This window comes from Sapajus apella, unplaced genomic scaffold, assembly GCF_009761245.1.
Source record: "Sapajus apella isolate SASKATOON/1434 unplaced genomic scaffold, GSC_monkey_1.0 scaffold1, whole genome shotgun sequence".
In the NCBI taxonomy this organism is placed as follows: domain Eukaryota; kingdom Metazoa; phylum Chordata; class Mammalia; order Primates; family Cebidae; genus Sapajus; species Sapajus apella.
In genome coordinates, this window is record NW_022436941.1 from 65,297,418 (window position 1) to 65,325,185 (window position 27,768).

At 39.8% G+C, this 27,768-nt stretch overlaps 1 protein-coding gene across 1 annotated transcript; it reads right to left on the reverse strand.

Moving 5' to 3' along the window:
* Nucleotides 1–21: 21 nt before the first annotated feature.
* HEXB (hexosaminidase subunit beta) lies at nucleotides 22–27,454 on the reverse strand. Its single transcript, XM_032278371.1, has 14 exons — nucleotides 27,045–27,454; nucleotides 23,719–23,864; nucleotides 19,289–19,354; nucleotides 16,438–16,484; nucleotides 16,077–16,187; nucleotides 8,533–8,634; nucleotides 6,431–6,560; nucleotides 5,145–5,325; nucleotides 4,175–4,261; nucleotides 2,492–2,564; nucleotides 1,901–2,075; nucleotides 706–796; nucleotides 457–561; nucleotides 22–88 (listed from the first exon to the last, which is right to left on the reverse strand). The coding sequence occupies exons 1-14, from the start codon at nucleotides 27,332–27,334 to the stop codon at nucleotides 31–33; spliced, it is 1,662 nt and encodes a 553-aa protein (XP_032134262.1). The 5' UTR covers nucleotides 27,335–27,454; the 3' UTR covers nucleotides 22–30.
* Nucleotides 27,455–27,768: the final 314 nt, after the last annotated feature.

The window sequence follows — 27,768 nt, forward strand, 5'->3', positions numbered from 1 at the left end:
GATTGCTATGGCCTTCTTTCCCCTCCATTTTTACATGTTCTCATGGTTACAATATCCAGCAAAAAGAGGTTGTGCAGCTATTCCACGTCTGTAGATAGATAACATGAATAAAGATATTTTAGATTGATATAATTCATGTCATCTTAACTTAGAAGCCTAAATTAGAATCACTAAATCACAGCATTACTGAATATAAGGGAAGAAAAAGCGACTGAAGATGAGTTCTAAGTTACACCAAAATTTTATGTATCTATAAAACAGTCCTAAGTCTGAATATATCTTCTTCTTATAGGTATTATTCTCTTACCTACAAAAAATAATTCCCAGTTTCTCCTAGTTACTACTACTTAGGTAACATACATTTCTATTTATAATAAGAAACTAGTTAATACTGAATAAGAAGGTTAAAAATCATACTGGACTTAATAGTATCCTAGCTTGAGAAATATTTCTTACTTGACCATTCTGCAGCGGTGCCTTGTCAGTCTGTCATAGGCATCATCCAGATTTCTGACATCCTTGGAACTCCAGAGTCTCTCACCAACAGCACTTGCCCGAGGCCTAATATTTAAGTCACATATAATTTAAGTCACATATCCCCCCAGGCAGTTTAAATTCATGTTTAGTACTTTCATGCTTAGATGGAGAAGGAAAGCTAAGGCAACCTCAATTCTTAACTCAAATGTCACTACATAAATCCCATACCATAATCTTGGAGTGAGGTTAGTTGCATCCACATATTCTCCCCATAGACAAGCTTCTCCACCAATGACAAGTTGTTTCTGTTCCTGTGTACCTAAATTAAAATCACTGAATTAAGTTCAGAAGTTCAAAGCTTACACACAGAGGCAATATTAATTTATCAAATTTGTTTCCTCTGTCTTTATCCTAGGGCAACATTTCTCTCCTGTGGTCAGCAGGACCTTGGGAGATGTTAATGACTGTGGTAAAAAAGAAAAAAAAAAGGTACCCCCCCACTCCTGCAAAAAAATGGTTGCAGACTTTATTCCCGCGCGTGGTTCACAGCACATGTTAGCACCATGGATTAACGTGGTGGGCCAGTATTAAAAAGTTTTATTTTAGTTTTTATGCAAACTTATCTGGACACCAGAAACCATTTTTCAAATCCCTGATTGCCTATTTAGTAGTATGTAGGGAATATAAGTTGGAATACTAGTTTATTTTTCAGTGGACTGTGACCACCATGCCTGCCTGTAATTTCTGCCTCTTGGCATTTAAAACAAAAACTGAGTACTTTTTTTTTTTAAAATCGGTCATTAGCACTTTTTGATCCTCATAAAATGCATTGTGTAGAAAATTACCAATTCTTAATAGATGTACCGTTTTAAAACTTTTTTAAATAGCAAAATCCTTTTCCAAGGCTTTTGTACTAAAGGCTGATGTACAAAATTGGACAAAGTAGAACTGTTCTTTATGAAGGGTTCTGAGAGCCTGAAGCTCCACCCTTCAGATGTCCCCTTCTACTGTTCCCTCCACCAATGATTCTACACTCAGAATCCTAAGACAACATAGCCTGAAATCCACTGAACTAAAACTATAGCTTTGCCTAGGTGTCTTACATTGGAGAAGCAGTTCAGAAGAGGACATACAAGGTTAATGCAATCAAATAGCTTTCAAATGTAGAGAGGGAGGACCCATCAGTGAAAATGGAGATAAAGTTTAAAGGGATCTATAATACTTTTGAAGTTCTTGAATTTAGGCAACTATATGGTTTCTTGAGAGTGTAAAATGATACTGAGCTTTAAAAAAGTACACAAAATCAAGGATCAAACATAAAAGGGAGGATAGTTGGTAGGTAATATCTAGGTAAGGATTTCTGAGGTGGGAGGTTAGGGAAGAAAACTCATAAAACAAAGGTAACAATGGTTGCTTTACTTACCACCAAAATCAAGAGGTTCCACTTTATAGTATTTCCTCCAATCTTGTCCATAACTAATCAAATCTAAGTACCAAGGAGCAGAAAGGATTGCAGGGAAGCCAGACGCTGTGACTCTACTGAGTTCCTCAGGATACCTGCTGTCTTTCCACACTTCAACTATTGTGCCTGGCTCAAGCTATTAAAGTTATAAATAGCAATACATATTATTAGGTCTAGAACATAGTAGAAGAAATGGAAAGTTTAAGGCGTTATTACTAGGAACATAATTTTCTAAGATCCTTAAAAAAAATCTACATTTTCTTTTTCCCCTTCAGAGTTAGTGCCATGTGATATTCATTGTAGGGACTTAAAATGACAAGTTTCATCAACCTTAAGTTTGGATATTTAAGTTTTGCTTACATATGGTACCACAGAGGTTCAGTTAACTAAGGCTGAGACTTGCATTTTCATCTCATTTCTACATTATGAGGTCCAAAGTGGTCACTAGCCACTCTGGAAAGGTAATACTAGTAGCTAGACTTGCAAATTCCCAATTGCCCCAAGAAAAATAAGTCTCTTAAACTGATCAGATACAGTCTTCACAATGCTCACCTTCACTTTATCATCAAAAACCTCCTGCCAGACAATGGATCCCTTTTTTATGGTTGCAATAATATCCAAAAGCCTAGTATTACAAAAAAACTTAGTTATTTTTAGATCACAAGCTTAACAATATGTTTAAAATGTACATTTTCTACCAATGATTACTTGCATTGTTGAGAGGCCTTTCAGTATAGTACAGCTTTACAGCACAAGCAGCTAAAGTTGGGAAGTGTCACAAGTAGTGCCCCCTTATTAGCATATGATACAGAACCTAACATAGTATAAGGGTTTAATAATCACTTGCTGAATGAATAAGTATGCTCCTGAGATAGGAAGAAGTGGCCCCAAGTTGAGTTGGGAGGTAACTCATAGGAAATTGTACAAACAGCAATCTCTCATAATTTTATGGCTGTCTTAAAATGGCAGGGACCATAACCTAGCCTGTCATATCACATAAATTACATATAAGAGTTGCTGACAATCAGTCCACAAATATTTATAGATATTTAGACAATGCCAGGTGCTCTGTAGATAAAATTAAAATGCATCACACAAAAAGCTGAATAGGCAAAGGCTGGAACCTGGGCTTGCCAAATAAATGGTACAGCATAAGGGTTGGCAGCTATAGCTTGCGGGCTGTTGTTCTATGGACTTGAGCTAAGAATGGTTTTTACATTTGTAAAACGTTTCTTTTAAGTTTTAAAATTTTTAAGTTTTTTTTTTTTTTTTTTTTTTAAAGGATGTGCAATTATATGTCACCCATGAAGCCTAAACTCTCTGACCCTTTACAGAAAAAGTTTGCCAATCCCTGTAGAGCAGCACTGTCCAGTAGAACTTCCTGGGATGGAAATGTATTTATATGCACTTTTCAGTTTGACAGTCAGTAGCATCAGCTGGCTGTTGAACACATGACATGTGGCTAATGCAACTGAGTAGCTGAATTTTTAACTTTCATTAATTTTAATTAATTTACGTACAGACAGACACCTTGGCTATGGCTACTTTATGGGATAGCATAGGTATAAAGTAAAAGAAATGCTCCTGGAATTGACAAAATGGAATGAAGAATGTTAGTGAAGATTTCACAGAGTAGCCAGGTATTCAACTGTGAGAGAGAGAGAGAGAGAGAGAGAGAGAGAGAGAGAGAGAGAGAGAGAGGGAGGTATTGATTTGAGACAGTCTCACTCTGTTGCCCAGGCTGGAGTGCAGTGGTGCAGTCTTGGCTCACTACAACCTCCACCTCCTGGGTTCAAGAGATTCTTCTGCCTCAGCCTCCCAGGTAGCTGGGATTACAGCCACCCGCCACCATGCCTGACTAATTTTTGTTTTTTTCCATAGAGATGGGGTTTCACCATGTTGGCCAGGCTGGTCTCAAACTCCTGGCCTCCGGTGACCTGCCTGCCTTGGCCTTCCAAAGTGCTGGGATTACAGGTGTGAGCCACCATGCCTCAGCCCAAGCTGAGTTTTTAGAACAGATGACTGCCTTCCGATATTTCAACAGCTATTGCAAAATACTTGGAGTCGCCATGTTACTGATTTAAACCGAGCAGTGGGTATTGCTTCCTTTAGTGATTTTTCACATCTACACTTAGACAAAGGATGTAGAGAAAACGTAAAAATAAAGCATATTACTGAATAAACTTTTACAAAAAGTATTAATGAAATACAGAAATAGGCTTTCAAACAACTTACTTTTGAATGTAGAAAGATTCAAGTTTTTTAAAATCTGTGCCAAAGCCTTTTTGCCTCATGAAGTCTTGAATTTTTGGATTTGATTCCCTAAAGCAAAAAGTAATTAAAATTTCATTACAAGTTTGATATGCTCAGTTTATTATTTAAAGCAGTATATATCCCTAGCATCAGTTGTGCAGACTTAAAACTATTAAAGTTTGTTAGTAAAATGCCTAAAAACTTAATTATGAGTTATCTTAATTATCCATTGCAAAGAGTTTTTTCAAGAAGCTGATTTCCTGTAGCTCTACCCTACCCACCTTTCTCCTCCATCTAAAGCCATTTGCAGAGAGAATTTTTATTTGAAAAACCTTCCCCATTTAATCACTGACCTCCTTCACTAAAGGCGTTCTCATTTCATGGTAATCTTTTTTTTTTTGAATCTCCATTTTTTTCTGCATCTTGTTTTTCTTTCTTAAGCTTTGCTTTGCCATACCACCCAAATGTACATTCTAGAAAAATCTACGATCTCAGGAGTCGTGTTGCCCAGTTTAAACCCTTACGAGCAGGGATGTTACTCAAGTCTTCCTTATGGTGTGGAGCCCACTATAGCTACTTCAATGCAACAGGTTTTTTTGTTTTTTGGCTCCCCCCCACACCCCCACTGGAGTCTTGCTCTGTCTCCCAGTATGGAGTGCAGTGGCATGATCTCAGCTCACTGCAATCTCCTTTTCTGGGATTCAAGAGATTCTTCTGCCTCAGCCTCCCACATAGCTGGGATTACAGGCACCCACCACCACTCCCAGCTAATTTTTGTATTTTTAGTAGAGATGGGGTTTCACTGTGTTGGCTGGACTGGTCTTGAACTCCTGACCTCAGGTGATCTGCCTGCCTTGGCCTCCCAAAGTGCTGGGATTACAGGTGTGAGCCATTGCACCCGGCCTCTTTTTTTTTTTTTTTTTTTAAAGTGGGTGTTAAGGAATCATCTTACCAACATTTAAATTCCACTTCATCTCCTCCCAAATGAATGAACTGATCTGGAAACACCTCACTAATTTCTTGGAAAAATGTAGTAAGGAAGCTGTATGTTGTATTCAGAATAGGGTTTATAGGTCCAAAAGAGTCCAACTTGTTTTTTCTATTGTAACATGGAGTCAGGAGGTCTTTCTGACCTAGAAGAAAATATTAAGATTCTTTTTAAAAGTAGTATACTCATTATAAAGATCTGGTTTTCATCATTTTATTGAAGCTACAAGATTTTATGCACAAAAGATAAGCATGTTTACTAAGTTAGTAATTTCTTCCAAATAAGACAAGGAATTGTTTCCTGAATCCTGTCTCTTTGCCTCTTTGTTTCCCTTTATATCTGAGATTTTATCTACTTTAAATGTTAATAACTCCAAAATCTTCAGCTTTCCTCAACCCTTTCTCTTGAGCTTCAATTCATATTTCAAATTCCCTGCTGAATACAACTGGAAATCCTAGCTGTACTTCAAATACAAGCTAACAAAAAACAACATCTGCAGTCACTAAGCTCCCTTCTCCAGCTTCTCCTGGTTTTTGTATTCTAGTGAGGGTACCATCATCATCCTAGAGTATATACCTCTTCCCTCTCTTAGAGCCAATCAGTTGCCAAGTTCTATGGATTTTTCCAAAATGTCTGTCAGTTCTGTCCATTATTTTCCATTCCCACTATCACCTTTTTGGTCCAGAACTCCAGTCTGTCCAACTGGAAGTTTGATATGCTCAGTTTATTATTTAAAGCAGTATATATCCCTTTTTAATACTTTAGGCAGTACCTGCTCACAATGACTTGCTCACAATAGACACACAGTAGTTATTGAATCGTATCTGTCAACGGTGTTACTTATATGCCAATCACAATTAAAATGAGCAAACACTAGGTCATAAAATAAGAAGTGTGAGACCTCAAATATTCACTTCTGCAACTTACAAAATACAACTCCTGGACAGGCACAGTGTCTCACGCCTATAATCCCAGCACTTTGGGAGGTTGAGGTGGGCAGATCACAAGGTCAGGAGATCCTGGCTAACACAGTGAAACTTCATCTCTACTAAAAATACCAAAAATTAGCTGGGTGTGGTGGCACGTGCCTGTAGTCCCAGCTACTCAGGAGGCTGAGGCAGGAGAATCACTTGATCCTGGGAGGCAGAGGTTGCAGTGAGCTGAGATTGCACCATGGCACTTCAGCTTGGGTGACAGAGCAAGACTGTCTAAAAATAATAATTAAAATAAAATAAAATACAACTCCTTACCTTTTCCCCAAGATAATGTATGTCCAGGGGTATCAAATTCTGGCAGGACTCGAATTCCTCGTAATCTGGCATATTCAATCACCATATGGACATCATTTGGTGTATAAATGTGAGACAAAGAATAGCTTCCCTGTAAAAGCCATATTTATTCAAGTTAAAACGTACAATGTAGATTTGATTCTGGAAATTGTTAACAATTGTGCTTGCATTTGATATCTGACAGCTAATTTTTTCACTATGACTATATATTAGTTTCATGTGATGTTAGATGACTCATTTAAAAATAATATAGTACCATAGTTTTAGGAATAGAAAATTTCAGAAAGAAAATTTCTACTAAGTCACACATACTCAAAGGATGATAGCTATCGAGGCTTTTGTCAAATCATTTGTTTTCCATATTTTAGCAATAAATTCTCAGTATGCTTTGGGCTAATCCCAGATTTACTGATAGAAATATCTATCTCTGTCAGTACCTCCTGTTTCAAGAGTGTCTACTGTCATGCTGTTTCAGCTTCCATGTAAGCATACAACAAAACAAATGTCTCCGAAGTGAAACTTCTGAAAACACTGCTCTTGTCAATTTTAGGGTCAGAATTCACTCATTACAAAGCATAGCTATTGTCCTTCAAAGGAACATCATCTTCAATTACTATCAGCTTGAAAAATTCCCCTGTAGACTCTATGATAAGTGACTTGATTATTTTGAATGATTACCTTAGTCCCTTTATAGGTCACTTGAAAAATTAGAACTCAATATTGTCTGTAACTAAAGTTCCATGAAAGGTGTTCCTAGCACATTTATCAAACTATTGGTTATAAGTGCTCAATCCCTGAAAAGTAGTCTTGTCTCCTAGCACTACAAATCAAATTTTGACCAAGACAAGATTTAACTACCACTTTATAGTAAATACAGGGACATGTTAATGGACACTATGGGGTGCAATCAGCAAAACCCAGACTGGGGGAAACTGTAGGACACATGATTCAGTTTCTTCAACAACAAATTCCAGGAGAAAAAAGAAGTGGGAAGAGGGGACCCACAGATCAAAAGAGAATTACTAGACATTAACTCACCACAGTTATGGAGCTTATTTGTATCCCACTGCAAATTTTTTAAAATAATTTTTTAAATAAGAGGAAAAGACACCTGGAGAAATGTGAATATTGATTGGGTGTCTAGATTACTCTTAATTCTTTAGCTGCAGTCATGTATTATGATTATTTTTCCTTAAAAACAGGCCTTTTTATGGTGAGATATGGTGATGGAGGGCAGGGCAGGGCTTGTCTGCAGGAGTTTAAGTGATACAAGATTGACCATGTATTCATTTTTGAATATGCGTGATGAGAACATGGGAATTCATTAAACTATTCTATATCTGTATATGTTTGAAATTTGCCATAATAAAAAGTAAAACAAAAGGAAACAAAAACACAAGTGCTGTGAGCATTTTAGCCTACATACGTAACACTGGAGAAAGTTTTGGAATTACGGCCAAAGGATGGAATTTAGAGTCCTGGCTCTGTCCCTTCCTAACTACAACTTCAGACAAGGCACGTCACTTCTCTGGATGTCAGATACCTTCTTTGTATTACAGGAATATCAAACTAGGGGATACTGGGATCCCTCCCAGCTCCACTGGTCCATAATACAGTCAGTTTGAACACTGTCAACTGAGACTACCATTGTTTTCTAAGAAAGCGCTCTCACTCTAAAATTCCCTACTTCATGTAGTTTTTCAGAGAGAAAAATCATCATTTAGGGATTTCCAAAGAATTATGTTTATAACAAATGCACTGTTGGACAACTTGATAAATATATTATCTTAACCATATGTAATTTGAGAATTATTCAAGTCTTCTACCTTGAGTTGTTAAATTTCTATTTTTACTTCTCCAGAGATTGTTTATATTTACAATAACAATACAGTGAGTTATAGCAATAACAAAAAAAGTTTTATGGAGGTAAAAAAAATTACAAACCATAAGCATCTAATTTTTACACTTTGATTCTATCCGTAAGAATAAACATTTAAGCCACAAACTTGTAATGAAACAATACCCAAAGTTTTTGTAGACAGACTACAATACAGTTTACTCACTTTATTGCTTAACTCAGGAAAAGCGATGCTCTGATAGGGGAAAGACTGGTCGTCAACTATGTGCCAGTGAAGAACATTAAACTTATTAAAAGCCATGGCATCCTGTAAGCAAACATATTTAAAAAGTATATACTACAGATATCATATACAATCCATATTACCTGTCTACATCTGGAATTGCTTCCAATATGTCTGCTTCCTTTAAAGATATATATTTTTTTGTTTTGAGACAGGGTCTCATTCTTGCCCAAGCTGGAGTATGGCATGATCTCAGCTCATTGCAGCCTTGACCTCTCAGTCTCAAGTGATCCTCCCACTTCAGCCTTTGAGTAGCTGGGACTACAGGCGCCCACCACCATGCCCGGCTAATTTTTGTATTTTTTTATAGAAACAGAGTTTTGTCATGTTGCCCAAGCTCACCTGGAACTTCTGGGCTCAAGCCATCTGCCCGCCTCAGCCTCCCAAAGTGCTGGGATTACAAGGATGAGCCACCATGCCTGACCAAAATTTATTTTTCAGCAAAAAAAGAATGAGAAGAAATAGAAATTCTTCATCATATATACTTCACATGACATGTCAGTATTGAAAAATCCTCTGGAAACATCATATTTTTTCTAGACAGTGAGTTGTAACTTTGCTCTATGGGAGGAGGGCAAGCTTATAAATTCCCAATATCTAGGAGTCTGCCAACAATGCAAAATGGTTCTTGGCTGCCACTGTTTGGGAATACGGCAAAGGAAAAATGGAGCATTCATTTAAGTATCAGGACTTACAATTCCACAGTTCTGAAATTTGAGTCCCAACCAAGAAATTCATTGCAAACTCAATACGAGTGTCCCAGACAAATTTTTGGACAAATTAAGTTAATAATTTTATGTATATGCTAGAGGAATAACCAATAGAATATTTATATAAAATATAAACACTATTTTTAAAAGATGAAAAATAGTAAGGGAGAAGATTTGTCCAACAAGATCATCAAAACTTAAAGACACCTTCTTCATCAAGGCTGAAGGGATTTTGCTGATGCAGTTAAGAAATCTTTTTTAGGCCAGATGCAGTGGCTCACACCTGTAATCCCAGCACTTTGGGAGGCTGGGGCGTGTGGATCACAAGGTCAGGAGATCAAGACCAGCCTGGCCAACATGGTGAAACCCGTCTCTACTAAAAAATACAAAAAACTAGCTGGGCATGGTGGCACATACCTGTAGTCCCAGCTACCTGGGAGGCTGAGGCAGGAGAATCGCTTGAACCCAGGAGGCAGAGGTTGCAGTGAGCCAAGACTGTGCCACTGCACTCCAACCTGGGCGACGGAGTGAGACTCTGTCTCAAAAAAAAAAAAAAAAGAAAAGAAATCTTTTACATACAAGGGGATTGTGCAGATAAATATATTGAGGATAAAAGGAGGGCTTTCACTCTCAGAGAAGGGAGCTAGAATTACAGGTGTTAATTGGAATTGAGCTTACTAATACAAACTTGTGGTTTTTAACATAGACAAAGGAGTTAGCAAACATTTTACATAAAGGGCTAGACAGTAAATAGTTTGGCTTTCCAAGCCATAGAGTTTGTTACAACTACTCTACTGTGCAGTTGTTGAGTGAGACAATATGTAAACAAATGTCCATGGCTATATTCCTGTAAACTTTATTTGCAAGGCCAGACACAGTGGCTCACACCTGTAACCCAAGTACTTTGGGAGGCTGAGGCAGGAAGATCACTTGGGCCCAGGAGTTTGAGGCCAGCCTGAATAACATAATGAGACCTCATCTCTACTAAAAAATTTTTAAGAAATTACGCTGGCATCATGACACATGCCTGTAGTTCCACCTATTCTGGAGGCTGAGGTGAGAGGATTGCTTGAGCCTGAGAGGCTCAGACTGCAGTGAGCTGAGCTAATAACCTCTGCATTCCAGCCTAGGGGTGACAGAGTGAGACTCCGTCTCAAAAAAAAAACAAAACCCAAAGCCCCATGTTTGCAAAAATAGATGGTGAACTGGATTTGGCCTTTGGGGTATAGTTTGTCAACTCCTAATATAAAAATAGGGAAAGATGTGTGTGTGTGTGTACATATAAATGTATATATACATATGTACACATATTTTCTAGCTCTCTCTGCTCAGATGGTCTATAAGCAATGACACCCTAGTAGCAATGAGCACACCTAGAGCACACCTAGGTTTCAAAATGTTCACCACTAAAAAGCCTCCTTGAAGAAAACTCTGAGGACACAGAAAAGACTGGGACAGGGAAGGCAGGCCTGGAACCTAATGTGCCAAAAAGTGAGAAAGTGCTCCAAGATTAAAGAGAACATGCCAGGGATATAAGAGGCAACTTGAAGAACTTGCAGTGACCAAAGCTGGGACAGTTTGACTATTAAACAGGGAAAGTGACAGATTATAATCCTGAATAACATAGTAATCAATGAATCCACACTGATAAAAATAATGAATACTTAAGTGAAAGAGAAGGGATTGCTCTACCTTACAGTGAAATGCCAAGTAATAAATGACAGAAGGAATGATGGAATTAGAAGAATCACCACTTAGTAGCCACCTTAGTAACAATTGATCTAGGCAGGAACAATCTGTGGATGCTAAAACTAGTGAGTGAATGCTGGATGAAGAATGGGATTTTACATAGGTCTCAAGATTTCTTCTGATATGATACTTAATTAAGTACAAAGCGCTTTTTTTTTTTTTTTTTTTTTTGAGACGGAGTCTTGCTCTGTCACCCAGCCTGGAATGCAGTGGCACCCATCTTGGCTCACTGCAGCTTCCAGGGTTCAAGCATTTCTCCTGTCTCAGCCTCCCAAGTAGATGGGAGTACAGGCATATGCCACCACGCCCGGGTAATTTTTGTGTATTTAGCAGAGATGGGGTTTTACCATGTTGGCCAGGCTGGTCTCGAACTCCTGACCTCAGGTGATTCACCCGCCTTGGCCTCCCAAAGTGTTGGGATTATAGGCGTGAGCCACTGCACCCAGCCCAAAATGCTTTTTCATTAACATCACAGTGGAGAAACCTGGCAGATGACATATTAGGCAAGTTATAAGTGAACAATACCAGAAATGAAACAAACAAGACATTGTGTCACCTGATAGGCACTGAGAAGAACATAGCATCACTTCTGCTTTGTTCCTGCCAAAAAGGCATAACTGAATCTAATCTTGTGGAAAATGGACAAGCTAAGGCATACTCTACAAACTAACAGGCCTATACTCTTCAAAAATGTCATGGTCTTAAAACACAAGACAGTCAGTTGCAGATTAATAGTAGCCGAAAAGACATACAAGTAAATGCAACACCTGATTTCGGATGGGATGTGGAACCTATAAAAGACATTGTTGGATCAATGAAAATTTGAATGGGTCTGTGTATTAGATACAGTATTGTGTCAACTTCCTGATTTTGATGGTTATACTGAAGTTATTAAATGTCCCTTTTTAAAGAAATTCATCCTGAAATATTAAGGGGGTATAGTTTCCAAATGTTGTTCTAAACCCGTATGGTTTAGAAAAAATATTTTTAGAGAGGAAGAATAAAGCAAATGTAATGCTTAAATTTAATATTTAATAAACAAAAATTTTTAATTGAAATTGGCATATCTGGGTAAAGAGTATATACGAGTTCTTCGCACTCTTTTTACAACTTTTCCCTAAGTTTAAGACTTCAAACTATAAACAAAAACAAAAATCAAAGCTGCTAAAGCTATAGAAATTAAAACCATATATACAGGCCCAAGATGATAAACTAGTAAAGATTATAACTTCAGAAAGTAACTTCTGTGTTTATCAGAATGTAGTATTTAGTAATTATAATTGAAAGCAATAGGAAATTGTAGATTGCTCAGAAATGAGGGGATTACTGGCTAACCATTTGGAAAGGAAAATTAAAATGTCTACCAGGTTTGATACACTAAATTCTAATGGCATTAAGAATTTAGTAAGAAAAAGTATAATCATATTAAAAGAAAATTTAAGAGGTTATTTTTATATTTATATCCCTGTTGTAGAGAAGGACTCTCAGCATACTTCCCAAAGCCAAAAATGATAGAAAGGATAAGACTGAAATACATTCCTCCTTTAAAAAACTTGTGGCTAGGTGTGGTGGCTCATGGCTGTAATCCCAGCACATTGAGAGGCCAAGGCAGGTGGATTGCCTGAGCTCAGGAGTTCAAGACCAGCCTGGGAAATATGCCAAAAGCCCATCTGTTAAGGAAAAAAAAAATGTTAGCTGGGCTTTTTGCTAAAAAATAAAAAAAGAAAAAATTTGCTGGGTTTGGGGTCTCATGCCTATAATCCTAGCACTTTGGGAGGCTGAGGCAGGAGGATCACCTGAGGTCAGGAGTTCAAGACCAGCCTGGCCAACATGGTGAAACCCTGTCTCTACTAAAAATACAAAAATTAGCCAGGCATGGTGGCGGGCACCTGTGATCTCAGCTACTTAGGAGGCTGAGGCAGGAGAATTGCTTGAATCTGGGAGGTGGAAGTTGCAGTGAGCTGAGACTGTGCCTTGCACTCCAGCCTGGGCAACAAAAGCAAAACAGTGTCTCAAAAAATAAATAATTTTAAAAAGTAAATTTTAAATGTCTATAGGCACTATATAGTTATTAAAACAAATTTAGAAATTTAGAAAAATTTCACAACAATGTATGATGGATAAGTATATAATACAAATATAAGGTGGGGTGTGAGGGCTCATGCCTATAATCCCAACACTTTGGAAGATGAAGACAGAAGGATCATTTGACACCAGGAATTTGAGACCAGCTGGGCAATATGGTGAGACCCTATCTCAACAAAAAAAAATTTTTTTTAAATAAAAAATTTAAATTAATTAAATTTTTAAAATAAGATAAATATAAGCAAATATAAAAGTATCAGTGGTACAATCTACAGACAAATATAACATTAAAACATTAAATCAATAATGAAGGTATTCACATTCTAGACGACAAAATGAACATAGAAAATAAACTTATACAGCTGGGGCACGGTTGCTCAAGCCTGTAATCCTAGCATTTTGGGAAGCTGAGGCCAGCAGATTACCTGAGCTCAGGAGTTTCACACCACCCTGGGCAATGTGGCGAAACCCTGTCTCTACTAAAGATACAAAAAATTATCTGGGTGTGGTGGTGCATGCCTGTAATCCCAGCTACTTAGGAAGCCGAGACACAAGAATCACTCAGACACAGGAGGAGGAGACTGCAGTGAGCCAAGATCACACCACTGCACTTCAGCCTGGGTGACAGAGTGAGACTGTTTCAAACAACAACAACAACAACAACAAAAAAAACCCTTATAGTTTATAATATAAAATATACAAATACCTAATATGTTAAAAAGAATTGGCTTATATTCACTAAAAAGCAAGGAAGGGCAAATTAAAACCAGGAGATGTATTTTATCGTCAGATCAGCAACAGATAAAGCAAAGATGTACCACACTGTTGGCGAAGCATATGTGGCTATGACTGACCTGTCTAGAAGGCAGCCTGACAGTATATACCAAATGCTAAAATGTACCAAAAAAATAAAACATATACATCTTAAGCCCAGCAATTCACTTCTAAGAATTTATCCTCGAGAAATAATCTTGACAAGTGTACAAATATATGTATAAAAGAACACTGTTGTAGTATTTGTCATAGTAAATTAACTTGGATGTCCATCAGCATAAGACTAGTTAAATAAAATGAAATATTAAACTGTTGAAAGGGTAGCAAACGCCAGGTACAGTGGCTCACACCTGTAATCACATCACTTTGAAAGGCCAAGGTGGGCAGATTACTTGAGGTCAGGAGTTCGAGATCAGCTTGACCAACATGGTGAAACCCTATCTCTACTGAAAGTACAAAAATTAGCTGGGTGTGGTGGCAGGTGTGCCTGTAATCCCAGCTACTCAGGAGGCAGAGGCAAGAGAATCACTTGACCTTGGGAGGCCAAGGTTGCAGTGAGCCAAGATTGTGCCACTGTACTCCAGCCTGGGTAACAGAGCAAGACTCCGTCTCAAAAAAAAAAAAAAAAAAAAAAAGAGGGGCAGGTGGATGGCAAAAGTATGATCTCATTTAAGTTTTTAAAAAAGTCACATTGTATGTGTTAATATATTTAGTTTGTTTGTTTTCAGATGGAGTCTCGTTCTCGTCACCCAGGCTGGAGTGAGGTGGTGCGATCTTGGCTCACTGCAACTTGCCTCTCCCAGGTTCAAGCGATTCTCATGCCTCAGCCTCCAGAGTAGCTGGGATCACAGGAGTGCACCACCACACCAAGGTCATTTTTTGTATTTTCAGTAGAGACAGGTTTCACCATGGTGGTCAGGCTGGTCCCGAACTCCTGACCTCGAGTGATCCACCTCTCTCTGCTTCCCTAAGTGCTGACATTACAGGTGTGAGCCACCATGCCCCACCTAATATATTCATTTTTTAAGTCTAAAATGAGGTAAGTAGGACATAAAAATGTATACCAATCTTTGGCAAATGAAATTATGGGATGACTGCCTATTTGATGCATATTTATATTGTTTAAATTTTTTACACTAAGCATTTATTTCTTAAAAGTGATAAAAGTGTCTTTCAGAGAAAAAATGCAGAGTATTAATGTAAATGTAAAAATAGTTTTTAAATAGCATAGTGTAATCATAAGTGATTAAGTGAAGGCACAAAAACACGAGAAAAACCTCCCCACCCCTACAAATTGGCAGGTGATGGTGGTGGGATTAACCAAGAAACAAAAGTCCATTGGAGAAAACAGTTATTGTCAACCTTCTTCCTAACCCATACCACCCCTGAGGTTCCATATTCCTTTGGAATATTTCCCTAGGAATAAAGGAGCTTCCAGACTCCTTTCTAATGTCACTTACAAAAAAAGTAAGAGGTGGTCACAAATATATAAAGGGCACTAACTAAAAGTATGTGGCCATGTATTCCTTTTTTTTTTTGAGATGGAGTCTCGCTCTGTTGCTTAGGCTGGAATACAGTGGCTCGATCTCGTTTCACTGCAAGCTCCACCTCCTGGGTTCAAGCAGTTCTCCTGCCTCAGCCTCCCCAGTAGCTGGGATTACAGGTGTAAACTACTACGCCTGGCTAATTTTTGTATTTTTAGTAGAGATGAGCTTTCACCATGTTGGTGAGGCTGGTCTCGAACTCCTGACCTCAGGAGATCCACCTGCCTGGCCTCCCAAAGTGCTGGGATTACAGGTATAAGCCACCACGCCTGGGCGACCACGTATTCCTAACCAAAAGTCTAGACACATGATTTGACAAAAGGGAGGAATATGTAAAGGGCCAATGGGCAGTGTTTTTCTCTTAATAGTCTTGGCTAAATACATGTTATACGTGGCTCTCACACTGAAAACAGGAGGGTGACTCTCAAGGGGAACCTCCACATCACAGCTAAGGAAATACACTTCCCTAGGGATTGAGGAAAGAATGCCAGTACTTACACAAATTCTCCCATTCTAAGCTACACAACAGTAACCAATATGAAGTAACAACATAAAGGGAACATCTTCAGAATACACAATGGATTAGAATGAAGTAATTACCTACCAGAGTTTTAAGAATAATCTTAACTGGCAGATAGTGTCTGGATGTATCAATTAAAATTCCTCTATGAGAAAACCTTGGAGAATCAATAATGGTAGATTCATTGATGGTGAACTAAGAGACAAAATAAATTATTTAGTTTTAGAATTTTCTGTTGTCTTGAACTCAATGAAGACTACATCTATTTACATAGCATTTGATAAAATATTAATTTAAAACAACAAAAAGTATGAAATTTACATTTACCAGCTAAGATAAATATCTGGGGAAAATAAACCTTCAGGAAGCAATAGCTAAACAGGTTACATTTTTACCAGTAGTAATTTGTCTAACAATTTTTAGTACACACAATAATCATACTTACAGTCCCATAAGAATCTTGATAAACTAACTGGCTAAAGGTCTCTAAACCTGAGGAAAGCAAAATTTATTGCATTAATTTATAAACCAACAAATTGAGATGATAAAAGTTATATTATTCAAACAGACTCAAGTAAGGCAAATATACTTCAATATAGTGTTATACCTATATCCTCTAAAATATATTGTTATAGCTATACCCTCTACCATAATTTCTAAATCAAAGCCAAATTTTTAAAAAATCCTTGCCCTTCTCTACTCATCTAATAAAAGTGCTTTACTTCATTGTACCTGTACCCTGGGGTTTGTTTCAATAAACACAAAATAATAGTAATTTAATAAAATATCAGTTTCTGGATAAATTTGTAGCATTATGAGAAAGAAATTTTATAATCAAATATTATAGTCACTTTTAGAAGGTACCTAAATGTAACAGGGAAAAATGGCTGGAAAAACCACCATGAAACTATAAAGGTCAATTTACAATATACAGTTTTACTTATAGCTGCAAAGACTACCTTCTGGACATTTTTTACTCAAGTGGATTATTCCCTTAATATACTAGTTGACAGGCTCTAACTGGCCTTGACTTTATTCAGATTCCTCATTCTAGCTGACGGTTACAGAGCCAGAGAATTTTTAAACTAAGAAGAGTTCAGTCATTTTTCTATGCCTTCCTCTCCCCACCGCGTCAAGCTCATGTTCATGCTGGGAAGAATAACTTTGAAAGTTTCTGTTAAGTGACATTGCACTCGGTAATGATCAGTTTAGAGTCCATTACTCTGAAAGTCTGATGGTAAACAGAAAATAAGGACTTCTTGGAGTAGAAATCTAGTCACTACATACTCGCTAGAGTTTCGTTTTGCTTTTTTTTTTTTTTTTTTGAGACAGTGTCCCACTTTGCCACCCAGGATGGAGGGCAGTAGCGTGATCTCAGCTCATTGCAACGTCCGCCTCTCGGGTTCAAGCACTTCTCCTGCCTCAGCCTCCCAAGTAGCTGGGACTACAAGCGTGTGCCACCACGCCTGGCTGATTTTTGTATTTTTAGTACAGACGGGGTTTCACTGTGTTGACCAGACTGGTCTCGAACTCCTGACTTTAAGTGATCCAATCACCTCAGCCTCCCAAAATGTTGGGATTATAGGGATGAGCCACCATGCCCAGCCTTGCTAGAGTTCTTTATTTTGGTATGGATCAGAACAAACATCAATAAGCGTCTCTTCTCCTTACCAGACACAGACAAGACAGGCAGATCAGATGAATAAAAACTTAAAATCACTAATATTATGCATAAATAAAATTACATTTGTTGTAAATATCTAGATATTTTCATATTCTATTTTGAATAAAATTAAAATATTCTTATGGGTATGAAAATATATAGCATAACAATGATTATTTTAGGTAACACTCAATCTGAGTCAAATCCCAAACCTGTATTTTGTCTTTTGAGGAGGAGTCTCACCCTGTACCCCAGGCTGGAATGAAGTGGTGCAATCTCAGCTCACTACAACTTCCATCTCCTGGGTTCAAGCTGTTCTCCTGCCTCACCCTCCCAAGTAGCTGGGATTACAGGCATGTGCCACCATGCCCAGCTAGTTTTTTTTTGTATTTTTAGTAGAGATGGGGTTTCACCATGTTGGCCAGTCTGGTCTCGAACTCCTGACCTCAAGTGATCTGCCTGCCTCGACCTCCAAAGTGCTGGGATTACAGACATGAATTAAATTACTGTATAGTAATATAATTACTATAAATTAAAATTATAGTATAATTATAATTATAAAATTATAGTATAATTTTATAATTATACTATAGTATAGTATAATTAATTTATACTATATAAATTATAAAAAAAATTATATAAAGTATAGTATAGTATAATTAATTTATAGTAATTAAAATTTATTTTAATTACTATAAATTTGGTTAGTTCATATTTTTTTAAATTCCCTTTCTAAAAACTCTGATATTTAGAAGTCAGTACAGTATCTTATCTGCCTAGAGAGAAAGGTGAAAGAAACTTTTGAACAGCAAATGTCCTGATGTCACACTTTGAAGTTCAGACCCTGAAATTCTCAGGAAAAGTCTTTAAAGTTATATTGCCTCTAACCAACTCTAGAGCTTGTTTGCATGTTTACACTGTTCCTTATACAAACTTAGTTATGTTTCTAAATCCACAGGAATTTAAAATGAGGGAGGAGAGATGCTTGCTTCTGAAGGCAACAGAAGTGACAGCTGAAACAAAATTCCCCAATCAGAACAGGCTGGGGCATGTGTAGTGCTATAAACATTACAGGCCCAAGAGCATCCATGAATTACAGCACTGTAGGAATGTAATAACCTTCAGACACTTTTTGAAAGGTCAAATGAGTGTTCTCCTATGCTTATTTATTTTTTTGAGACAGGGGTCTTGCTCTGTTGCCCAGGCTAGAGTGCAGTGATGTGATCTAGGCTCACTACAGCCTCAATGTCCTGGGCTCAAGCAATCCTCCCACCTCAGCCTTCAGAGTAGCTGAGACTACAAGTCTACGCCACTGTGCCTGGCTAATTTTTGTATTTTTTGTGGAGATGAGGTTGCGCCACGTAGCTCAGGCTGGTCTCAGACTCCTGAGCTCAGGCAATCATCACCAGTCTCAGCCTCTCTAGGTGCTGGCGTTAAAGGCGTGAGCCACCGTGCCCAGCCTCTCCATGCTTTAAGTAGTACGTGTGCAATGGAAATCATTTTGGAACTACGTAACAAAGCATTCTGTAAAGGATCCAGGGCAGCACAGTTTTGCTGTGCTTGATTTCACAAAGCACCAACTGAAAATTTCCCTTTACTGGAAAGTTAACAATGAAACTGCATGTTCACTTACCTCGTAATGCTCCCCAAACTCTGTTGGCCTTCAGGACAGCCACTGGTTCTCTCACAAGTAAAGTATCTGTATTGAGGATTTAAAATCACACACAAACTTTTGTTAATCCCTCCATGACACACAATAAGTTTCCTAAACATATCATTGATATTTCTGGACCATTATTTTCTCCCGAGCACATGACCTACTTCTCCAACTGCCTCCTGTACATCTCCATTTGGATGTCCTGTAGATTCTTTCAACTCCGCATGCCCCCACAGAACCCTTCCCTCCCCCCTCCTCCACACACTTCAACCTGCTGGGCTCCTGTGTTCCTCATTTCAGTGAGTCACAGCACCACCATCCAGTCACTTGAGTCACTCAGGTCAGGAATTTGGGTGTCATCTCCATGTTTCCTCATTTTCCCCTCCAAGAGAGTTAGTCTCTCCAACTTCTCAACAGAGTAGTGTCCTAGTTAAGCTAAGAGTTTAGTTGAAAAACGCAAACATGCCTCAGTTTCTACTAGTCCTTGGTGACACCCCAGGTATCACTCAAATTGATTTTCCTTAAGGCCAGAGAGTTATCACCACTATTTTGCCTTCAGTTTTTCAATTTGCCCTGTACCCACCTTCCCTCAGTATCATCCAAATCTGCCTTAAGACTTACCAAATCCCCTTGGCTTAGTTCAGCTTTGTCCCCCTCAAAAATAATTCAGCTTTGTCCCACTCAATTAAAAGTTCACACCATCTAGAGGGGGGCTCTAGTTAGCTACTTCTGGTGAGAGGCTAATCTTTCGATCTTTGAACATACTCTGCCTAAGGTTGGCCCATTTAGTCATTTAGCCTTTTAGAGAGGTCTGGAGTGGAGCCAACCACAGACATAGTAAACCCACAGAGGGTACAGAGATTTACAACAGCTTTAAAGGGTGTAACAGCTGTGGACCTTGCCACAGCAAAGACACTGAAGGCCTGGAGGTTAATGATTTAATACTGGGCTGGTTTATCACCTTCTACCACCACCTCCATCCAGATGCTCACAGGATAGTTAGCTGCAGGTAGGCAAAAGTGCTCTGTCAATAGTGTGAGCATCTCAGGTGACAGTCTTATGACAAGATAGCCTTTTCCATTAGGCGACCACAGTGATGAGTTAGTCAATGCCAGGCTAAGAACTATATTGCTATTTATGAGCATAGTCTAACTATGTTTCCTCTCCATCTACAGCAAATAGATGCTGTTGTTGAGACAAAGTCTCAGTCTGTTGCCCAGGCTGGAGTGGAGTGGCATGATCACAGTTCACTGCACCCGCGACCTGCCTCCTGGTGGAACTATAGATGTGCCACCACGCCTGGCTTTTTTTTTTTTTTTTTTTTTTTGTGGAGATGGTGTTTTGTCATGTTGCCCAGGCTGGTCTTGAGCTCCTGGGCTCAAGCCATCTACCAGCCTCAGCCTCCCAAAGTGTTGGGATTACAGGTGTCACCCACTGCACCCAGCCTATATCAAATTCTGAATCAGCTACCTAGAGCTCACTGCTCCACTGGTCATCATTTAAAAAGACTTTTTGCCACATTCTAGTTTTGAGATCTCCCAGGAATAGCACAAAGAGTCACCTAAAAACCTTAATATATTGCATATACTTGATACCAATTATTTTCGAATGGCTGACAAGTGGCTGATACTAAAAAGGACTAATTCAACTCAGTGGAAAATATATATAACAATTAGAGAGAGATTTGATTTTCCAAATATATGGACACATAGCTACAGAATGTCCATTTTTACTTCAAAATCAAGTTATTAGTGTTAACAATGATCACTTCCCTGAAGTGGGAAAGGAATGACATCATTTACTTTTCAGTAAGCCCCTTCTGTATCTTTTTGCACCATAAATACATTTGTTTTGAAGGGTGGATATACAAATAACGTAGCCATATATTCTCCTTTAAAAACAACATAGATAAGGCTAAAACCTCCTTTGAGATACCCACCCACCTCCCTCTCTCTTCCTCGGAGGAAGGAAGCAATTATCGGGCCTTTTCTTAGGCTTGACATAGATGTACGTGGAGGGAGGAAATACTGCTTTGTGCGTGTGTTCCTGCATGTGTGTTGATATGTAAACGGGGTCCACCTCTACACATTATTATACAGCTTTCTTTAACTCAGCAGTTTATCTTGGCAGTTCTCCATGTGTGTTCTCTGTAACACTGCTTCTTTATTCTTCACTGTTGTAATCATACCGTTTAGTATGGATTGACAAGATGTATTTAGCCATTCCTCTACTGATGGACATTGAGTTTTGTTGACAATTCTTCACATTACAGGCAAACTGCTGATTTACGTGTCAATTCATATGCAGTAAAAGCTAGCCCACATCTCAGGGCATGCATATTTTTATTTTTAATAAATAGTGGTGCTTTAACATGTATCACTTCCTCCAACATGTCCTCCTACTCTGGACCTTTGATATCTTGTTGTTTCCATTCATATGTGTTACTTTTATCATCACCATCACCAACTAGTTTAAAGACTAAAAGCTAGTTTATACTTCAGAGGAAAATTTCGCAATCACCTTGTCTCAAGAAACTTCCCTTTCAGAATAAAGAGGGTTTGTAGAACTGACTCGAAGATAAGCTATGACTCTCCAGTCTCGATACATTTCGTTTTGTGGAATTTACAGTTTGTTATCTATACTGCCAACAGACAGCAAAGATTCCTTGGCAACGTAATGACCATTTCCATCTCAATTCAGGTTGCAAAACCTAATTCACGTGGTGTCTGAGTGCAGAGTATCAGTTGAAATAATATCTGATGTTGGTGAATTTTCCCATTTCTCGTCTAAGAACAGCTGCAGAATTGAAGAGAAAGAAAGCTCTTTTTCAAAGAAATGTATTATTGAAAAATCTCATCTAAACCAGCAGGATGAAGACATACTTAACTGTGAGGCATTCTAGGGATAAAGGAGTTGCTCTTTTCTCTAAATTTGTGGCATCCTTTTTCTTTTCTTTTTTTTTGAGACAGTCTCACTCTGTATCCCAGGCTGGAGTGTGGCGGTGTGACCTCGGCTCGCTGCAACCTCTGACTCCTGGGTTCAAGTGATTCTCCTGCCTCAGCTTCCCGAGTAGCTGGGATTACAGGTACACACCACCACACCCAGCTAAGTTTTTGTATTTTTTAGTAGAGACAGGTTTCACCATATTGGCCAGGCTGGTCTTGAACTCCTGGTCTCAAGTGATCCACCCACCTTGACCTCCCAAAGTGCTGGGATTACAGATGTGAGCCACTGCGCCCAGTCTCTATCTTTACACTCAGTTCCCCTGTCTGCTCTCTCTTGCACTAATCTTATGTTACATGTGTCCTTATACTGCCCTTCTTCTATTCCTTTGTGCAAGTCCACATTATTCCTAGGCAGTGTAACCTATAGAAAAGTTCTGTCCACTTGTTTGCTCTTTCTAAAACAATTTGGGAAAAGCCCTAAAGAATAACGTTTAGGCGACAATGAGGACAAAATCACACAGCTAAATGTTGATTATACTGTCAATCAAATGAAACTGCTGTACCCACCCTCTCCCCCCAGCTCTGCATTATCTTTGTGTAAAATTAGATTATAAATAAAGATCATGGACACAAACAGATGTTTTCAAAGATAAAAGTTAAGAAATTACCTAGATATTCAAAAGAGATAAGCCAAGTCAGCTTCTCCATACAGTGACAGAACATTATTCAGCCATTAAAAATGATATCACAGAAAACTAGTGAAATTCATAAATGTTTATATTTTGCAAAAGTGCGGTATAAAAATATAACAAAAATACATGATGCACATGTACAGAATTACTGCCATTTTCATGCCAGTGCTTATTATGTTTGTATTTATGTCTACGTAAAATGCTTAAATGTTTTACTCTGAAAAAAAAAAGAAATACACCTAAAATGACAGTGATTAATTCTGTCTGCTGGGATTATTAAGTGATTTATTTCTTCTTCTTCTGCACTTACTATACTTACAAATTTTCCACAAAGACTATGTACTACTTCTATAGTCAGACTTTAAAGGTTATTATTATTATTTTGAGATGGAGTCTCACTCTGTTGCCCAGGCTGGAGTGCAGTGGCACGATCTTGGCTCACCACAACCTCTGCCTCCCAGGTTCAAGTGATTCTCCTGCCTCAGCCTCCTGAGTAGCTGGGCGTACACCACCATGTCCAGTTAATTTTTGTATTTCTAATACAGACAGGGTTTCACTATGTTGGCCAGACTGGTCTCGAACTCCTGACCTTGTGATTTGCCCACCTGGGCCTCCCAAAGTGCTGGAATAAAGGTTATTTTAAAAATAGGAATCATAAACTCACTGGTCGAGAACTCACAATGTTCCTAGCATGAGCCAGCTTTTGGCACTGAAGTCCTTGTCAGCGAGCACTCTGGATATAATACACTAATATTGCATAGGTACTTACAAGACTCATCTGAAGATATGTTGGGAAAAGCATCACACTCTGACTGAAGGGTGATTGAGACAAGAAGTTGTTGAAGCTGGGTTCTAGCCTGGAATTCAGCAGGTTCATGATGCAACTTGTAGAAACCAAAAATATAGTCATGATATCTGTTTGAGAAATAAATGTAAACATATTTTTAAAGCATTTTAGCCAAATTTAAAAAACAGATGTGTAGTGAACATTGTAGCTAACTTCTCAAATCCATGCCACCCATTTTAAGTCCAACTAGAGATTCTCACCCCAATCTGTACATTGGAATCCCTTAGGAAGTTTTCTGAAAATCCCAATGTCCAGGCCTTCAGAATCAGAATCTATTTGAATGGGATTCAGGCATGGGAATTTTAAAAGCTTCCCCACACTCCTAAGTGATATATGAAGCCCATGTTAAAAACCAATAATGAAACCATCATGGTAATCCATCACTCTTGGGAATCAAAAACCAATTCTGACTAGTCATAGGATGTGGGGGTTAGGGAGAGTTATTCTGAGTAAATCACAAGAAAATTTTGTTTCTCTGTACATGACGGCTGGACCACTTGCTGCTACACGAAAGAGGACAGAGCAAAGACAGAATATGGATCCCTGGTACCACTATTGAGCCACTTAGTAAACTTGCCCTGTATTCATCCCTACTTTTGGACATCCTAATGTGTGAGATAAAGTTTCTTATTGTTTAAGCCAGATTGAGTCAGGGTTCCTGTTACTTTCCTACAAAAGTATCCTAGTTTACATATAAACCCCCAAAGAAGGTCCAGAATTCTCACCAGAGCCTTTAAAATGTACCTTTTGTTGGTATCCAAAAATCAGAGAATATTAAATAAAAATTTAAAGGCACTGATGAATAAAAATTTAAAGGCGCCGACGAATAAAAAAGACCAGATAGGCTTCAGAGCAATTGTTTAAATAATATTTTATAGATTTTGGTAGGCTGGAAGGTTGTATATGCTGCTTTTGTGTGAGAACATTTTATGCCTTTTCACAGAAGAGGAGGTGGGAAAATTCTGACCTGTTTGGAAGGGTATGGAAGTTAACCAGTGAGAGAATGGAATGGATGAAAGTGTTGAGGGCCCTTCTCATAGGAAAATTTTGACAGATTAAACAGGAAATTAAGACCACTGAAATACTTACAAAAGGTTAAGATGGTAAATTTTATGTCTATTTTGCCATAGTTAAAAATAAAAAAAATTTTAAAAGATAATTAAAGCTGCCAGCAGCTTCGAGATCTGAATTGGAACCTTGACCCTAGGTAGTAAAATTCTAACAGAAAACTCAAAGGGCTGTGAGGCAGTATGTCAAAGGTATGTGGGTTAATTTAGCCTTCCAGGAAATGAAGGAGTGAAGCTATTCATTTATTTTTAAAAGCAAGTGACTAGCATGCGGTGGACGCTCTTCTAGAAGCTGACGCAGTAGCTATGTATCTAACAGCCAAACCCTCTGCCTCCAAAAAGCATTCTGTTTCAAAGCAGGGTTTGTGATACAACGGGCTCTTCAGAGACAGGAGCAATATGATTCTGAACAATCTGGGGCCTAGGCTGTGTGTCTTCCTGACCATGCAGCGCTTTCTGAACACCCCCATATTTCCAAATCCTTCCAACCCCACTGCGCTTTTACTCTGAAATAGCTGCTGCCCTCCTGAGTTCCTAGAATGATCACATGCATGCCTTCAAGTCTTAGCCATAAGGGCTAATACATTTTATGACTTGCTTCCTAACAATGCCAGGCATAATCAATGGCTGCTTCACACAGAGGCCATGAATTAGGCAAACTCCTCAGGTAATTACCTGCACCTGCCTTGAAATGCCAAGCCTTGCCTTCGAACCATCTCACAGCTGATTCAAGTCCTGGTTATATACCTATTGTTAACTTACATCACCCATGCTTTCTTGTCATACTGAGTTCAGCATATTACCAAGTCCTTGTTTGACTTAGTAGTATGACACAGAAAGAAAACCCAATTCTATAAGCTGAGCTCCAAGGCAAACATAATAAGGGTGTTTGTTTTTAAAAGTATTTCCAACCCTAGTCATGATCTTCTGAGACAACCTTCAAGTACTTTCCAGGCAATCTTCCTGACTATCCCAATGCAACCAGACACTTTGGTTCTACATCTTCACCCCTCTGTGGCCTTAGCAGATTGCATACCAAAGGCCCATTCGAGTGTGTGTCTAAAACAGGACTGATAATATACATTTAGTTGTACAAAACAGAAGGAAAGCATGAGCCTTCTGACTGTAGAGAATGAACCATCTCTGCTGTCAACATCTTGAGCCTCTTTAGCCTGAGCCTAGGCACCAGTCCTATCTGGGGTCAGAACACGTTATTCAATTAGCTCTGCATTTCCTCTCCACCTGCTCAGCATCCTGCAAGCACAATTAAGCTCTATAGTATCCACCGGGTACAGCGACGCGCTCAAGGGATGCCAGGGGGCAGTACAGCTAGCACCAAATTACAATTCTGCTGGGCACGACACACCTTCAGGACAGTCCCACCTACACAGGCCTCCCACTGACAGGACAGTGTGTGGCTTCTTCAAACATCTCCTCAGGGGAACCTGTCTTGTCTACCGTGTGACTGGCTGACTCCCATGACAAAATTTACCCTGTGGGCAGCCAAAGGGCAAGAGAGATAGAGGCGCCAACTAGGGGTCTGTAAAAGAGGAAGCAGGGAGAGCAGATACATGATTGGTGTTGAGAAACGAAGTCCCATATTGCCTAACCACCGGCGGCATAAACACAGATGCAAACATCTCACATTTTATATGGAACAGGGACTTTAGGAGGGAGGGGAGTTTTAGTCAGTGCTCGAAACTGATGACTTCTGCCATCTGAGTTGTTACTAGGAGATCTGAGGAGTGGCAAGGGGGTGAAACTGGCCTATAAATGACAGCCAGCTTTGGGGAATTCCTGGTACCTCAACAGAGCCTGTCTAAACCCTTCGGGTAACTTATCATCCCTTTTTAGGACGCCCTTCAAATAAGCTGTCACTTTTCTCCCCAGCTCTGAACCTGGGGAAACGGTGTCCCCTCCATCCATGTCATTTGCCCAACAAGGCCTCAGAGCAACGTCTCTTCCACTTAGTATCCTGCTCTTCAACCAGGGTTCCTGAGCACCCAAGGTGTCCCTTAAGAAGCAGGAGGAGGGTGGGGGCAAGAGCGTGGGTTCGATCCGTGTGGCGCTGGGCAGATCGCCTGCCCGCCCCGGGGCGGTTTCCTCGTCTGCACAGCTCCCCGGCATGGTCCGCCTCTCCCCTTCCCCAGGACAACTCCCGGCAGGGCCGGGAGTGCTCACCGCCGAAACGCTTCCTCCAGTAGGGTGCAGGAGGGGCCCGCCGTGGAATTGGGGCTGTGGCTGATGTAGAAGTTCTCCGGGGCGAGGCGCAGCAGGTTCGGGGTCATCTTCACCGAGAGCGGCAGGGGCCACAGCGCCGGCCCGGGCTGGACCAAGACGCCCGGGGTCCGAGCCGCCTGCGCCACCAGCGCCACCTGAGTAAGCAGCGCCAACACTGCCGCCAGCAGCGTCGCCAACAGCAGCGCCAGCAGCATGGGCAGCCGGAGCAGCCCCAGCCCGCGCAGCTCCATGGCCGCTCGGCTGCTCTCCGCCGGGTCTGCCTAGCCGGATCCTCGGGACCCGACTTTCCGCCCGGGGGCCCGGGTCGGAGGAAGCGCGGCAGCTGGTGAGTCACCAAGTCAGGTGACGGCGCGCCCCGCCCCCGACTCCGCCTCCAGGCCCCAAGCGCGCCCTCACCCGGCCCGCCCTGCCCAGGCCGCTCCGAGAATTTGCTCCAGGGGTGCCCTCGGGTAGGAGCAGAGCCCAGACAGCAACCTCAAATACAGGATGGCCAAAGTAAGAAAAGGGCCTGGTGCTGGACGGGCGCAGTGGCTCACGCTTGTAATCCCCGCACTTTGGGAGGCAGAGGCTGGAGGATCACCTGAGATCAGGGGTTCGAGACAAACCTGGCCAACATGATGAAACCCGTCTCTACTAAAAATACAAAAATTACCTGCGTGTGGTG

What these genes read in the sequence shown, in the direction of transcription:
- HEXB (XM_032278371.1), bottom strand. Translation starts at nt 27,334, where the DNA reads ATGGAGCTGCGCGGGCTGGGGCTGCTCCGGCTGCCCATGCTGCTGGCG. An exon ending in ATCAAGATTCTTATGGGACT is followed by an intron (nt 16,188 to 16,437) that starts GTAAGTATGATT and finishes TTTGTCTCTTAG; the next exon opens with TTCACCATCAATGAATCTAC. An exon ending in GAATCTTTCTACATTCAAAA is followed by an intron (nt 2,565 to 4,174) that starts GTAAGTTGTTTG and finishes TTGTAATACTAG; the next exon opens with GCTTTTGGATATTATTGCAA.